Source organism: Tachypleus tridentatus, chromosome 2, assembly GCF_004210375.1.
Source record: "Tachypleus tridentatus isolate NWPU-2018 chromosome 2, ASM421037v1, whole genome shotgun sequence".
NCBI lineage: Eukaryota > Metazoa > Arthropoda > Merostomata > Xiphosura > Limulidae > Tachypleus > Tachypleus tridentatus.
In genome coordinates, this window is record NC_134826.1 from 151512056 (window position 1) to 151524613 (window position 12558).

General features: G+C 31.0%; 1 protein-coding gene across 1 annotated transcript in view; it reads right to left on the reverse strand.

Moving 5' to 3' along the window:
* LOC143245641 (uncharacterized) overlaps nucleotides 1-10233 on the reverse strand; it is a 125755-nt gene extending 115522 nt beyond the window's left edge. The window contains exons 1-4 of the mRNA XM_076491990.1: nucleotides 10097-10233; nucleotides 9547-9679; nucleotides 8948-9015; nucleotides 4097-4303 (exon numbers count right to left, since the gene is read on the reverse strand). Coding sequence (XP_076348105.1) covers nucleotides 4097-4303; nucleotides 8948-9015; nucleotides 9547-9679; nucleotides 10097-10204 — 516 coding nt within the window. The 5' untranslated portion in view covers nucleotides 10205-10233. The remainder of the gene's footprint in view (nucleotides 1-4096; nucleotides 4304-8947; nucleotides 9016-9546; nucleotides 9680-10096) is intronic.
* Between the last annotated feature and the right edge of the window lie 2325 nt (nucleotides 10234-12558).

The window sequence follows — 12558 nt, forward strand, 5'->3', positions numbered from 1 at the left end:
TATAATGACATTTAAAAAAACACCAAAAACGTGGAGAACAGAAGGTTGTTACAAATGGAGTTCAGTCAAACTGGATCAATGTAACAAGTGGGAAACCTCAGGGCTCAGTTTTGGAACTTTTTTCTGTTTTTTTTTTAAATTTACATCAATGATATAGATAAAAACGTAGTCAATAAATTACTTAAATTTGTAAATGTTATTAAGATCTCAGGTGCTGCTGGCTGTAAAAAGGATGGTGTTAATTTACAAAAAAATTCACATAATTTGGTGAGTTGGGCAAATCAATGGCAGATTGGTTTTAATTATAATAAGTGTAATATAATGCATGTGGGTTACCACAATTTTAATATAATATGAACGGGGATAACTTCAACAATGTCTTGAATGAAAGGAACCTTAGTGTAATGATTAATCAGTCTCTTCAGCCATACAAGCTGTGTGGTGATGCTAGTGGTAGAGCAAATAGTATTTTAGATTGTATCTACAGAAATATTGAATACGAACTTGGAGGTTATAATTTCATTGCATGGATCACTGGTTAGGCCAAATTTAGAGTATTGTGTTCTGTTTTGGATCTTTTCCTTCTGAAAGGGTTCAGAGGAGGGTTACAAGAACAGTGCCTGGGATAGAGTAATTATCATATCAGGAGAGATGAAGATCTATTAAATTATTTTTTATTGGGAAATATAATAGTTATAGGGGATCTGATTGAAGTGTTTAAAATTGTAAAGGTAACTGATAGTGTTCATGTATCATGTTTTATCATATATAACAGTGAGAACAGTAGAGCTATGGGAAACAAATATCAATTTTACCTGGGCATCTTCAGCTGAGACAGTTTCATTTTTCTAACAGAATTGGTTGTACTCAGATGTTGTAGAGGCAGTAAATTTAACTGATTTTAAGAAAAACCTGATATGAATATGAATGATAAAGACTGACTTGAAGTTTTTAAACTTTATTGACAGATTTAGTTTATTTTAGAGGATGGAACAGTGAAGATGGACTAATGAGTTACATGTCATCTGAAAACATTATGTTAAGTCTATAACTAACTCAAACTATACTTTGTGCACTTTTGTCAGCAAAAAAAAGCCAAGAACATTCTATACACAATGAAATATTATGATACAATAACACTCAATTAAAATAATGACAAAAGCTTAAAAGGTTCTAGTAACATGATGTAATAATACAACAATTTGTTCTTCACAATAACTGATATATGTAAGATTTTCTTCATAAACAGTTATGTTATAAAACTTGAAATAAAATATTGCTTCGATAAATAACTAAATTTAACACTTGTGCTATACTTAGATTTAAAAAGTATTTTATATCTAACAGGAAACAATCAAGAGATTCAAACACAGTATTTTATTCTTGTGATAAAAATATGGAGTCTATGTTTTGATGTTTTATGGTAAAAGAGAAATAGGAATTAGAGGTATTTGTTTGTGACATCACAAACTGTTCAACAGAAGATTGTATTTTGAATATTGAAAATTTAAGCAGTCTCACAACATTGCTTTGTTTTGTACTGACTATAAAAGTACTGATTTAAGAACATTTGGAAACTCATATTCGAAAGATAATGGAAGTCGTCACAATGCAGCTGGTGTAATTTATTTATTGACTTTTTAAATTTCAAATATTTCATGAATAACTAACGCTGTTTTAATATAAGAAGATTTATTTCTTACTGCTTTGCACAGCTCATGTTCATTCAATGAATAGTTATACAGGATATGTTAGTACACAAATTTCCCTGATAATGACTTAGAACAGTACTGATTACTGAAAACATTTGTCATTGTTGAAACGCTTCCTGGTGAGACAGCAGAATTTCTACAAACTTACATTACGAAAATCAGGTGCTTGATTCCCCTTGATGGACATAGTAGATAGCCTGATATGGCTTTACTGTATAAATACACACATGTAGTCTTTAAAAATTAAAAATATGTGCATTTAACTTTGAATAAAAACATGATAAAGAAATGTTGTGCATTTTAATTATTCAATTCTAAATACAAAATACTGTGTCTAAAGTATGACAAAGCAAATACTTATCATAACAAATATTAAGCCACATTATATTTGCTTAGGGTTAAAAACAATTTTAATAAAAACAAATAATATCAAAAACAAGTTATATTTATAATATTACCATTCTCCTGTCAAGATCGAGTAATTAACATCTGTTGTTTATTGTGTTAGTGCTAATCAGAAAAACTGAAGTAGACATATTCATGAAAACACAATAAATTTCTCTAAATTAGTAAAACTACAGTTCCTCTTCAATACACAATAATATATAAATTCAGTTTTTCCGGTGAACACCAACTATGTTTGACTTGAAAATAAGAATTGAGAGACAGCTTGAACACATGATGAATAAAACTTGACTGTAAATATACAATGTGTCCACACAGTTATTTTCTAAAAAAGTGGACCCGTCATCAGCGAATGTTCAATATTAATTCGGGTGAACATCATTTTCTCTACTGATAACTGTTTTTTAACCAAACATGCTCGCACTTTCAGCTATGAGGGCATTATAATGTTATCATCAATCTCACTATTCGTTGGTTAAAGAGTAGCCCAAGAGTTGGTGGTGGGTGGTGATGACTAGCTGCTTTCCCTCTGGTTTTACACTGCAAAGTTAGGGATGGCTAGCGCGGATAGCCCTTGTGTAGCTTTGCGCAAAATTCAAAAATAAACAAACTGTATTTTTTTTCACTTTCATTAATATGGAAATGTTAACTTCAACATAATTATATTTTTCATCTCTAACTTCCCTTTAACCCTTAAACAGTGGAAATGTTGTAAGTTGCATCAACAACTGATGATGGCTGCCATTTAAGGGTTTAAAGTTTGCTTTGGGAAACTTTAAAATACATCCCAACAATTTTGTTATCAATAAATTATTACATCAAAACAGTGTTTTTTAGTAGAATGTGCTTTGATGGTGTATCATCACCTTTTCATGTATGTACAACAAAAATAAATAAGATAGTATCAAAAATTTATTTTTTCTGATCAAATCGAATGGTTTTATTTATCGTACATACAGCACTCGTATCATTAAATTAACTCTGAATGAGACTGAATATTGATTGGGATGGTAATGGCGTGGTATGAAGTAACAAATAGTAGAGATACTTTGTAAACCTGATGATGACTGAAGAAGATCAAAACTTTGTTCGCTCCTCCATATAAAATTTTTATCAACCCAAACCAGCTGTTTTTAAATATGTAGAATTCTTGAATATTTTTACCAAAAACAAGAATGAAAAACATAATTATCGTATTTTCCAGCGTCAGAGACGCTATTTAGACTTATTTTGGGGGAAAATATCAATTTATATTATATAATATTAAATATATTTATTTACTTGTTATTTAATACTAACTAAGTAACTTGTACATTTCATTCTGGGTCATATAGAGGGTCAAAACGCTTCCTCTAGCTTAGATTTAGGTCAAGGAGCAAGCGTTTCGATAATAGACAGTAATCCAAACCCCTCTATATAACCCAGAATTATAAGTTACTTAGTGTTAAATAACAAATAAATAAATAAGAACAGGTCACGGTACATATGGTGCTGTAATATCGGCATTCTTTTTAACTCCTCAGGTTTAGAATACCGTTATTACTGGTAATAACACAGATATTCTAGTGGTAATATAAGATACACACTTTCAAAAAGAGATATAATAAGCATATAGCTCACAAAAAACGAAAAGTGGGCAAGAGGATTTATGTGCCATACGTCACTAAACAATCCACAAAACATCTTGGTAAGATTGATGGAAGTGTTGCAAAATAAGTGATAAGTGATAACACAATTTGCTGTTGGCTAAACACAAACTATGTACGTATTACAATAGATCTTTAAAACATTATGTTAGGCATATCTACCCAAGTAGATCCATATAATTACTCTCGTGCATGACAGTTCAATCAAACCTTCTATACAGTTCTCTAAATGTGAACTATTCTGTAAATGTAAAAACAAAATATTCTTATGTATATAAAACATATTGAAATATTTTCTGTATATGTTCTAAATATAAAGACTGTATAACTTACTGAAATGGGAAATACATCTTCATCACATTGATCTATTTCTGCTGTGTATATATTATCCTGAGAGGGATCAGCTTCCACCAAACCTGCTATTGAAACAGCTAACTGGTGTAAATTCTTCCGAACCACAGTATGGTAGTAGATGTCGCTCATGACACCCAAGACATTCTCACCAAACACAGAAAACACATATTGAACTTCTGGTTGAAGCTGTAAGTTATGGTGAAACATATACACATATGTGAGTGTCTGTACCTTTCTTGCAACAAAAAAGAATTCATCACATTATAAGAACACATTCATCTTTCTAACTACCGTAAATGACTGTTATAAATCAGTTACTCATCTTACAATGTTTACACAATTAACACTCCACAGAAAATTGTTATACATAATATTTACAATATGAAAAGGTTCCCACTTTCAGGTAGTAAATTTTACAATTATAATTGTGAATTTCTATCATTTTATTTGTAGATTAATTAAATAGACAATGGTATGACTAACTTATGGGTGTAAAATAAAACACGTGAATGAATAGCCAATCAGAAAACCTTGAGGTGACACCAATGAATTGATAACAAGATTCTATAAACCTCTTGGAAACAAGATAAATAGTGATGTCTAGAGGATTTACTTTAGTCAAATAACATTTATATTGTCTCATATCTCTAATATTTAGTTGACAAGATGTCTGTACGACACTAGTATCCTGTAGTAACAGATTAGTAAGTGACAGTTTGAGCACATATATTATCCAATGGTGACAACACTGGGAACATGAAATACCACAATCACTTAAGCTACAGAGAATTCTCAGCCCTCTGTCATACATACTTTTTGTGAACGACATCACTTTTCTGAAATTAGTATCTACATATGCATCACAGTGTGTGTGGGATGTAGCCATTAGTTGTGACATCAATTTTGTATTCACCTTTTAAGTCACATTATTTCATACCATGTAGCACTTAACGCCAACAAGATAAAAAAGAAAAACATTTTATAGAAAAGTTAATGTAAACCAAAAACAGCTACCAAAAGTTAAACTTAAAATAATGAGCATATTACCCTTGCAAAGAAAATTAACAAAATTAACCCCAATGCTTATCTGAAACATAATTATTGGAGGTTAATTGAAGGAAAACTTAAGGTATTTCAACCTAACACCTATTAATGATATTCAAAATCTGTATTGCATGTTAGTAGTTAATGAGAATGTTGTGTAGTACTCACCAACTGAATTTCTCTGGCAACAGGAGAGGGGAAATGAATAGGTAGTGGTGGTGTTGTCTTAGACACAGAGATGATGAACTTATAGTTAAACGTAGTGCCACCAGAGGGCACACTACTAGGATGCCATGAGGATGTCATCATACAGTATAGGAGTGGGCAACTTATTTTTCATAGTGGCCAAATTACCAAATTTGTGATAAAAAATAAATGATGGAAAAAGTTGATTTCTACAATTGTAACTAGCTCGAGTTTAGGCTGTGGAGTTACCCACCACTGATATAGAGTTTAGGCTGTGGAGTTACCCACCACTGATATAGGATCTCAAAACATCATTTGTGTCGATATTATATAACAAGGTATTAATTTAATGAAACACATATTGCAATGTTTTCAACGTGCATCATTTTAACAAGGTAAATTGTTTACTTCATAAACTTTTTCAACAATCTGTAACTTTATGTATAAGACATATTACTAATTCATTAGTTTTAAAGTTGTTACTTGTATATTTAATCATACTTTTGATGTAGATAGACCTTCATAGTGTTACTATCTCATTTAAGAAACAGATATACATGTAAGTTAAACAATCTGCTATTTTAAACATATCAACTTTTCTTACATCCACTTTACAAAGGTTTGGCAGTGTTTTTATTTGTGAATGATGTTATATCACATGATATATAGCATGATGGTTATATATGCTTACATGGATGCTGTAGATAATTTTAGACAAGAAAATTTAAAGGTTTAGCTAGAAAACTATCAGGTTGCTAGGTCCAGTGTATCATATCTAGGATATATTGTGGGAAGTAGACTGGTAGAATCAGGTCCAACAGAAGTCACTGTTATCCAAAAAAGTTACAAAAACTTATGTAAGGACATGTTAATTCTAAAGGGGAACTACTAAAGTTTCATACACAATTCGTTTAAAAGTAATTGTCTCACTGTCAGATTTAAAAATGAACCCAAAATAGTTGATTGGACAGAAGAGAGTCAACATACTTTTGAAATGATTAAAATTTGATTTGTTTAAAACCAATCCAACATCACACAAGTCTTAGTGAACCAAATATTGTGCAAGTTAATGCACTACTCAGAGTAGTTCTAGCCCTGTTAAGCAAAATGAGATAGAAAAAGCAATAGCTTATGGCAACATAATGTTTCAATTCCAGGAGACGAGGTTCTCTACTACTGAGAAAGGAAGACTAGGTTTAGTGTGAGTGTTTAATACTTTCATTCCCAGTGTATGAGCTACATATATGTACGATTAAAACAAAATTTCTTGTGAGAAATATAACTTTATAAGAATAACAATGATGACTTACATCATTGAGAATTAGTGCTGTATTATTGTAAACTACAAGTTTTGTACAAAAGAGGATCTGAAATTACTAATACAAGTGCTGTGTCACGTTGAACTATGATATAATATACAGTCTGGCATGAACTGATAGATTTGAGACTGAAGTAAGTGAAAAGAAGATTTGAACCAGGGTAAGAACTGGTTACTATTTACCTCAAAGTAAATACATGTCTGTATCATGTTAGGATAAACTTGTATATTTTAATCTACTTTATACTTACTTATAAGGTTCTACCATTTAACAAAAGTTTAAAAGTGTAATTTAATAAAACAGTTTTGTGTAAAAACCTCAGAAACAAAAATTTAACAAGTTTACATCAACTGAACCTCCAGAATAGGTTTAACCCTGTACTAGTCTTCTGTACAACGTTTCATAGTCTCTCTGCTGGGGTCTTAATTATCATATAAACATATTCAGATGATAAAAAACCATTATTCTGGAAATAAAACACTAACACTCAAATTATTTTATTTTATTAATCAATAAATGACCACTGAATATCACAGCTTGTTTCTTTCTTCACCACTTGAACTATGTGTAACAATACAATACGAACTAGCTGAATACTGAAACTACTGAAAACAAAAAAACACCTTGCTTCTATCATCAGCACCGATGTTTACAAAACACTTTAGGTCCATGAAGACAACGGAAAACTTAACCAAGGTTAAAGTATTATCAAATAGAAGAAAATCAAGGAATAGAAGAACAGATTCAAAGAAACAGCGAAGAGATGTTCTGAAGTTACTATTAAATTATGAGAGAAATATGGATATCACAGGACCTTGAAACTAACTGATCAAAGAAAAGCCATACGAAAGGTAAGGGTCCAACTCTGTTTAGATAATAGTCTAAAGGACAAATACAAAGCATATTATAAAGAAGTAAAATGTCAAGCAAAACTTGTTGTAAAGAAAACTGATTGAAACAGAAGAAAAAGGAAGGTGGGAGAAACATAACTGTCCAAGATAAAGACGTGAATATAATTAAATTGGAAGAAGAAACTATACAACAACTGGTTGAATATTTTAAAGACTCACATATTTTGTTTGTAACTAACCACAAAGCTACACAAAGGTCTGTTTGTGCTCTGTCTACCATGGGAATGAAAACCATAAGTTTTAGCAGTTCAAGGACATATCACTGTAGCACTAAGGGGGCTAAAGACTTATTGAATTAGCAAAACGTTGTTAAGGAAAAGTGTTGTTGCCAATAATAAGGACAATGGTGTAAGTATACACACTGATAAAATATCAGGTGATAAAACAGTGAAAGCTATTCAAAACTGAAGAACAACAAGTATGCAATATCAATAAGGAGGTGAAAAGGGAATTTGTGATTACAAGAAACCCACTTGAAGTAAAAATGTATTCTCAGGACGGCTGGTATGGGTATGAAAACTTTCATCAAAATAAAGGTTTAATCCCCACACCAGCCGTCTTGAGAATACATGGTGGAAAGGGATTATCAAAGGTTTTTAATGCAGTATGGAGGAAAAACTTATGTCATAAGACCAGAATATAGATTGTATTGTCCATGAAGGAAGATGTAAATAATTGTTATAATTAAAGAGAAATTACATGGTTACTGAATAAAGTTCTCATTTCTGTCCTACTAGTACAAATAAAAACTATTACTCATCAGAAACTATGATAAAAGCAGTTTGAATTCAGAGCTGGTAGAACTATGAAAGATTATATTTTCATACTTTATGCAATTATTGAGAATTCTATTGAATTTCAGAAACACGTTTACATAAATTTGATTGATTTTGAAAAGTCAATAAACAGCACAACCCCAAAAGAGATGTGGATAATTGTTAGGAAATACCAAATAAAAAATGTAATGAAGGTAATCTGCCAGGAAACAAAATGTATGGTGAAACTCTCAGATGGACTAACAGGCAGTTTTAAGTCAACCGTGGTGTACGAAGAATGAGTATCATCATTCTTTTATTATGCTATCTGACCATGTAATGAAGCAGATAGAAACTAAAGAATGTAGAATAAAGCTGAGGAATAATACATTATTGGATCTGGACTTTTCTGAAAAATGTTGCTATTATGGATAAAACTGAAGAAAAACTGCAAGAATCCATAAAGAATTTAAAATAGAAGGTTGTTCTTTAAAATAATGTATATTTTATCCTTAAATGTTCAATTACTGTGTCCCATGTATAGGAGTATTCACAGTATAACACCTACAATTATTCTCCGAAGGATCTGAAAGGATTTAAATAAGATTGTCTTACCATTTCCACAGGAATGTCCACAACGTTTCTCTTGTAGTTCAGTATGTCATGAAAGACTGATAAATTCACTGAAATATGAAACCAAACATTTAATTATAAACATATAAAAGTGTTTCTCTTCAAAAACAAGATTTTATGTACCTTAAGTTTGAAAACATACTTATTGACTCTTACTTATTAGCAAAAGTATAAACTGTTAAAGACAAGTACTTACAACAGTTACTTCCTCTATACGTAGGCCTAATCCTTTTTGCAAAATAGTAATTAAAGAACTGAAACAGTTTGTTTTTCTTCATAAACTGCATTAAAAATATGACAGTTTATTACCATATCGATTTAATATGAATAATGTGCAATTCAATGACAAACAAAGACAAATAAAAGTTTACCAAAAGTATGCTTTAATAGAGCTAGTATTTCAATCATTTTAAAATAGCTATTTATTCCTTTTGAAGTATAGACTTATTCAGCACATTAAATCCTATGAAAAATAAAAATAAGCATATGAAGATTTAAAATGACAATATCTGAAAGTCCATGATAAATTTATGAGCCATTTCTTTCTACCTTAAAAGAACAATGGTAATTAAAACACATACCTGCTGGACTGGACGTTACAGACCAAGAATATTTCAGTCCAAATGCTCCTCCACCTATAATCTGTGAAACTCGTAACTGAAACACTCCTGTACAAACTTGTTGAGGTCCTTGTAAGAGGAATGTTGGTTTTATCTGAAAATTTAAATTATACTTCTCTTTCTGAAACTGTGGCTTACAGAGATTACTGTTTTACTGCTTTTTAATTGTAAAACATTTAGGGATTTTTTACTTCATAATTTCTTTTATTGCGATTGTTTCTGTGTTCTCCAGTGGCACAGTGGTAGGTCTTTGGACTTGCAACACTTTTTAACTGATGTAACTACGAGTTAACAAACTGGGTTTCAAACTACACACAGTTACCACAGCACAGAGAGCTTTGTTCTTAATATCAAACAAATAGATCCTGATGCTACTGTTTACCAACTTAAACTTTGTATGCCACTATTCACTCAATTTACACGAGTAAGCTCATAATAAGTGACTATCATAAAATTACTTCCTAGTAGATTAAGTCACAGTGAAAATCCATCAGCATGAAATATAAATTACCTTTCTTTGAGGAAGCTTTATGTTAACTATTCCTTCTATTTCATCACCAATATGGTTCGGAGGACAGAAAGTTCGAATTCCATTGTGACGGGCAAAAATCAGTGTCATATTTAGACTTAGCTTTACAGTAGATTGGAGATAAAAGTCAGAATATTGAAAGAGTTCCAACATAAAGAGTCTGAAGTGGAAATAATTAAACATATAATTAAATTGGACGAAAAATAATTTAATACATTAAAGAAGCAAATATAAAGTGAAGTCTGCAATAAATCTTATTTAGACACCACATATATCTACTTTAAATTGCCATAGACAATAGTAATATATTGTACATGACAAATAATTTATACTTTTGTATATTCTATACCTATATATCATTTTTAACAGATCAAAATGACTCACAGCAGTATTCATTTAATAAGTCTCAGTTTAAACATAACATAACATTATTGTTCATCTCAATAACAGATTAATCATTCAATCTCAAAAAGTAGCTTAATTCTGTGGTGTTCAAACTAAGGTCAAAGGTCAGATAAATATACTTAGCCTCTTATTATTAACTCAAGAGACAAAATAAAAACACGAATTGACAATGCTACTAAAATATAAATGAGATGGTCAGTTTTATATTTATCATAAAGTACTTGAAAATTCATACATACCAACAGTGTTAACAAAGCTGTTTTCACAGAGGAAGGTATAAAAACTTTGAAAAAATCATAAAAGTTCAGAAAATGGATTAGTGGTGATGATTTTTGTAAAAGTAAATATTCAAATTGAGAACGTTTTTCACCAGCAGCTGTAGTAACTGTAAACATGACATTCTTTTGACACAGATAACAAAAACAGAAGTCCTCAGGCATGTTTAGGATTAAACAAACTTAAAAAGGAACCCCCTTATATTATATAATGATCAAGACTAGAAGTCAAATAGTCAAGACCAGTTTAAATGCATGCAGGTAAGGCATGACCCAGTCATGGAAGATGTGGCAAGTATTGCACAGAATGCAGACTATATTATTTTCTTTGATTGTATTGGAAAATTCTAAACAATGGAATTAGAAGGTCCTAATCTTGTTATCAGAACATTTAAAACATCCATTTAACCTATTTATAGCTTACATGGAAAGCCAGATAACTTTTTGCAGTTCTGAAATGTATACTTGAAAGCGACAATAAATTTTATTTAGACAGTTAAAATTTGAGGCTTAGCACAATTACACCTCCAAGAAAGAGAGTTCATGCAAGTCACAAACTCTGCTATTCTTATTTAAAAGAAATGATGAATGGACTTTGGATACGCGATGTTGCTTCCAATAAAAGGAAAAGCTATTGTTAAAATTTCCAAAAAAATCAAAAAAAGAAAAGAGATGAGAAAAGCTTAACAGTTCAAATAAATATAAGTATAGAAAATAAAAGATAAAATATAATGTTCTATTGAAAATATTCTGTTATTTATTAAAGGAATTCTAGAGGTTATATAGATGAAATGTCAAAACTTTAAAATCAAGATGTTTTATTCTTTTGCATAAAAATTACTTTTCATGCAAGCTCAGTAAATACTTCATAAATACAAAGAAAAAAACTCAGTAAAATGTTTTATTTTATTGTACAACAAGCCTGTAATATGTTTACTAAATGCTTGTCAAATTTCATTAATACACTGCTGGCCAAAATCTTAAAGTCAATGAGCACAAAGAAAAAATTTGCATTTTGCGTTGTTAGACTCAGCCACTTATTTAAGTACAGTTTCGAAAGATGAAAATAGTAAAAGGGAAAATAAAATAAACTTTTTTAGCATTTCATAGGGAAAATGTGACAGTATTTCTTGTAACATTCTCAAACCCAAGTGGATCTGATTAAGAAAACAAACAAAATACTCACAGTTGTTTTGGTTTAAATTCTCCTTCCCATGAGGAAATAGAGATACCTAAGGGTGCTCAGAAAGATACTTTATCTTTGCCCCACTCTTGATTTGAGAATTTGATTTAGCGACTTGGAGAAAAAAAATCAATACATGAAGTAAGACGAGATCATCCTGATGGTAATGACATTAGAGTCATGATCATGAACAGGTGAAAAAAATGAAAAACCGATATACTGACACCGAGCACCCGCTATACGTGAATATCACAAAATCAACAACAGATAAATGACTTAGGGTCTTTCAGTGCAGCTGGGATCTATAAATCCAATACCACAATTTTGATGTGGGGAAACGGGAGAACCCCGAGAAAACCCACTTTCACTGGCTGGTGCCAATAATCCAGTTAGTGCCTGTTTAGTCGACTTAAGGAAGGAGGAGGGTCTGGATGATAGCTCAGATGGAAGTAAGGGACTATTTCCTAAGACATCTTGCATCTTTGATCAGCGAGAAAGGGTTAAAAGGGGGTGGAAAGATCAAGCATATGGACGCTCTTCTCCTTTATACAATACCGTATCACTATGTGCAGCATTTGAAT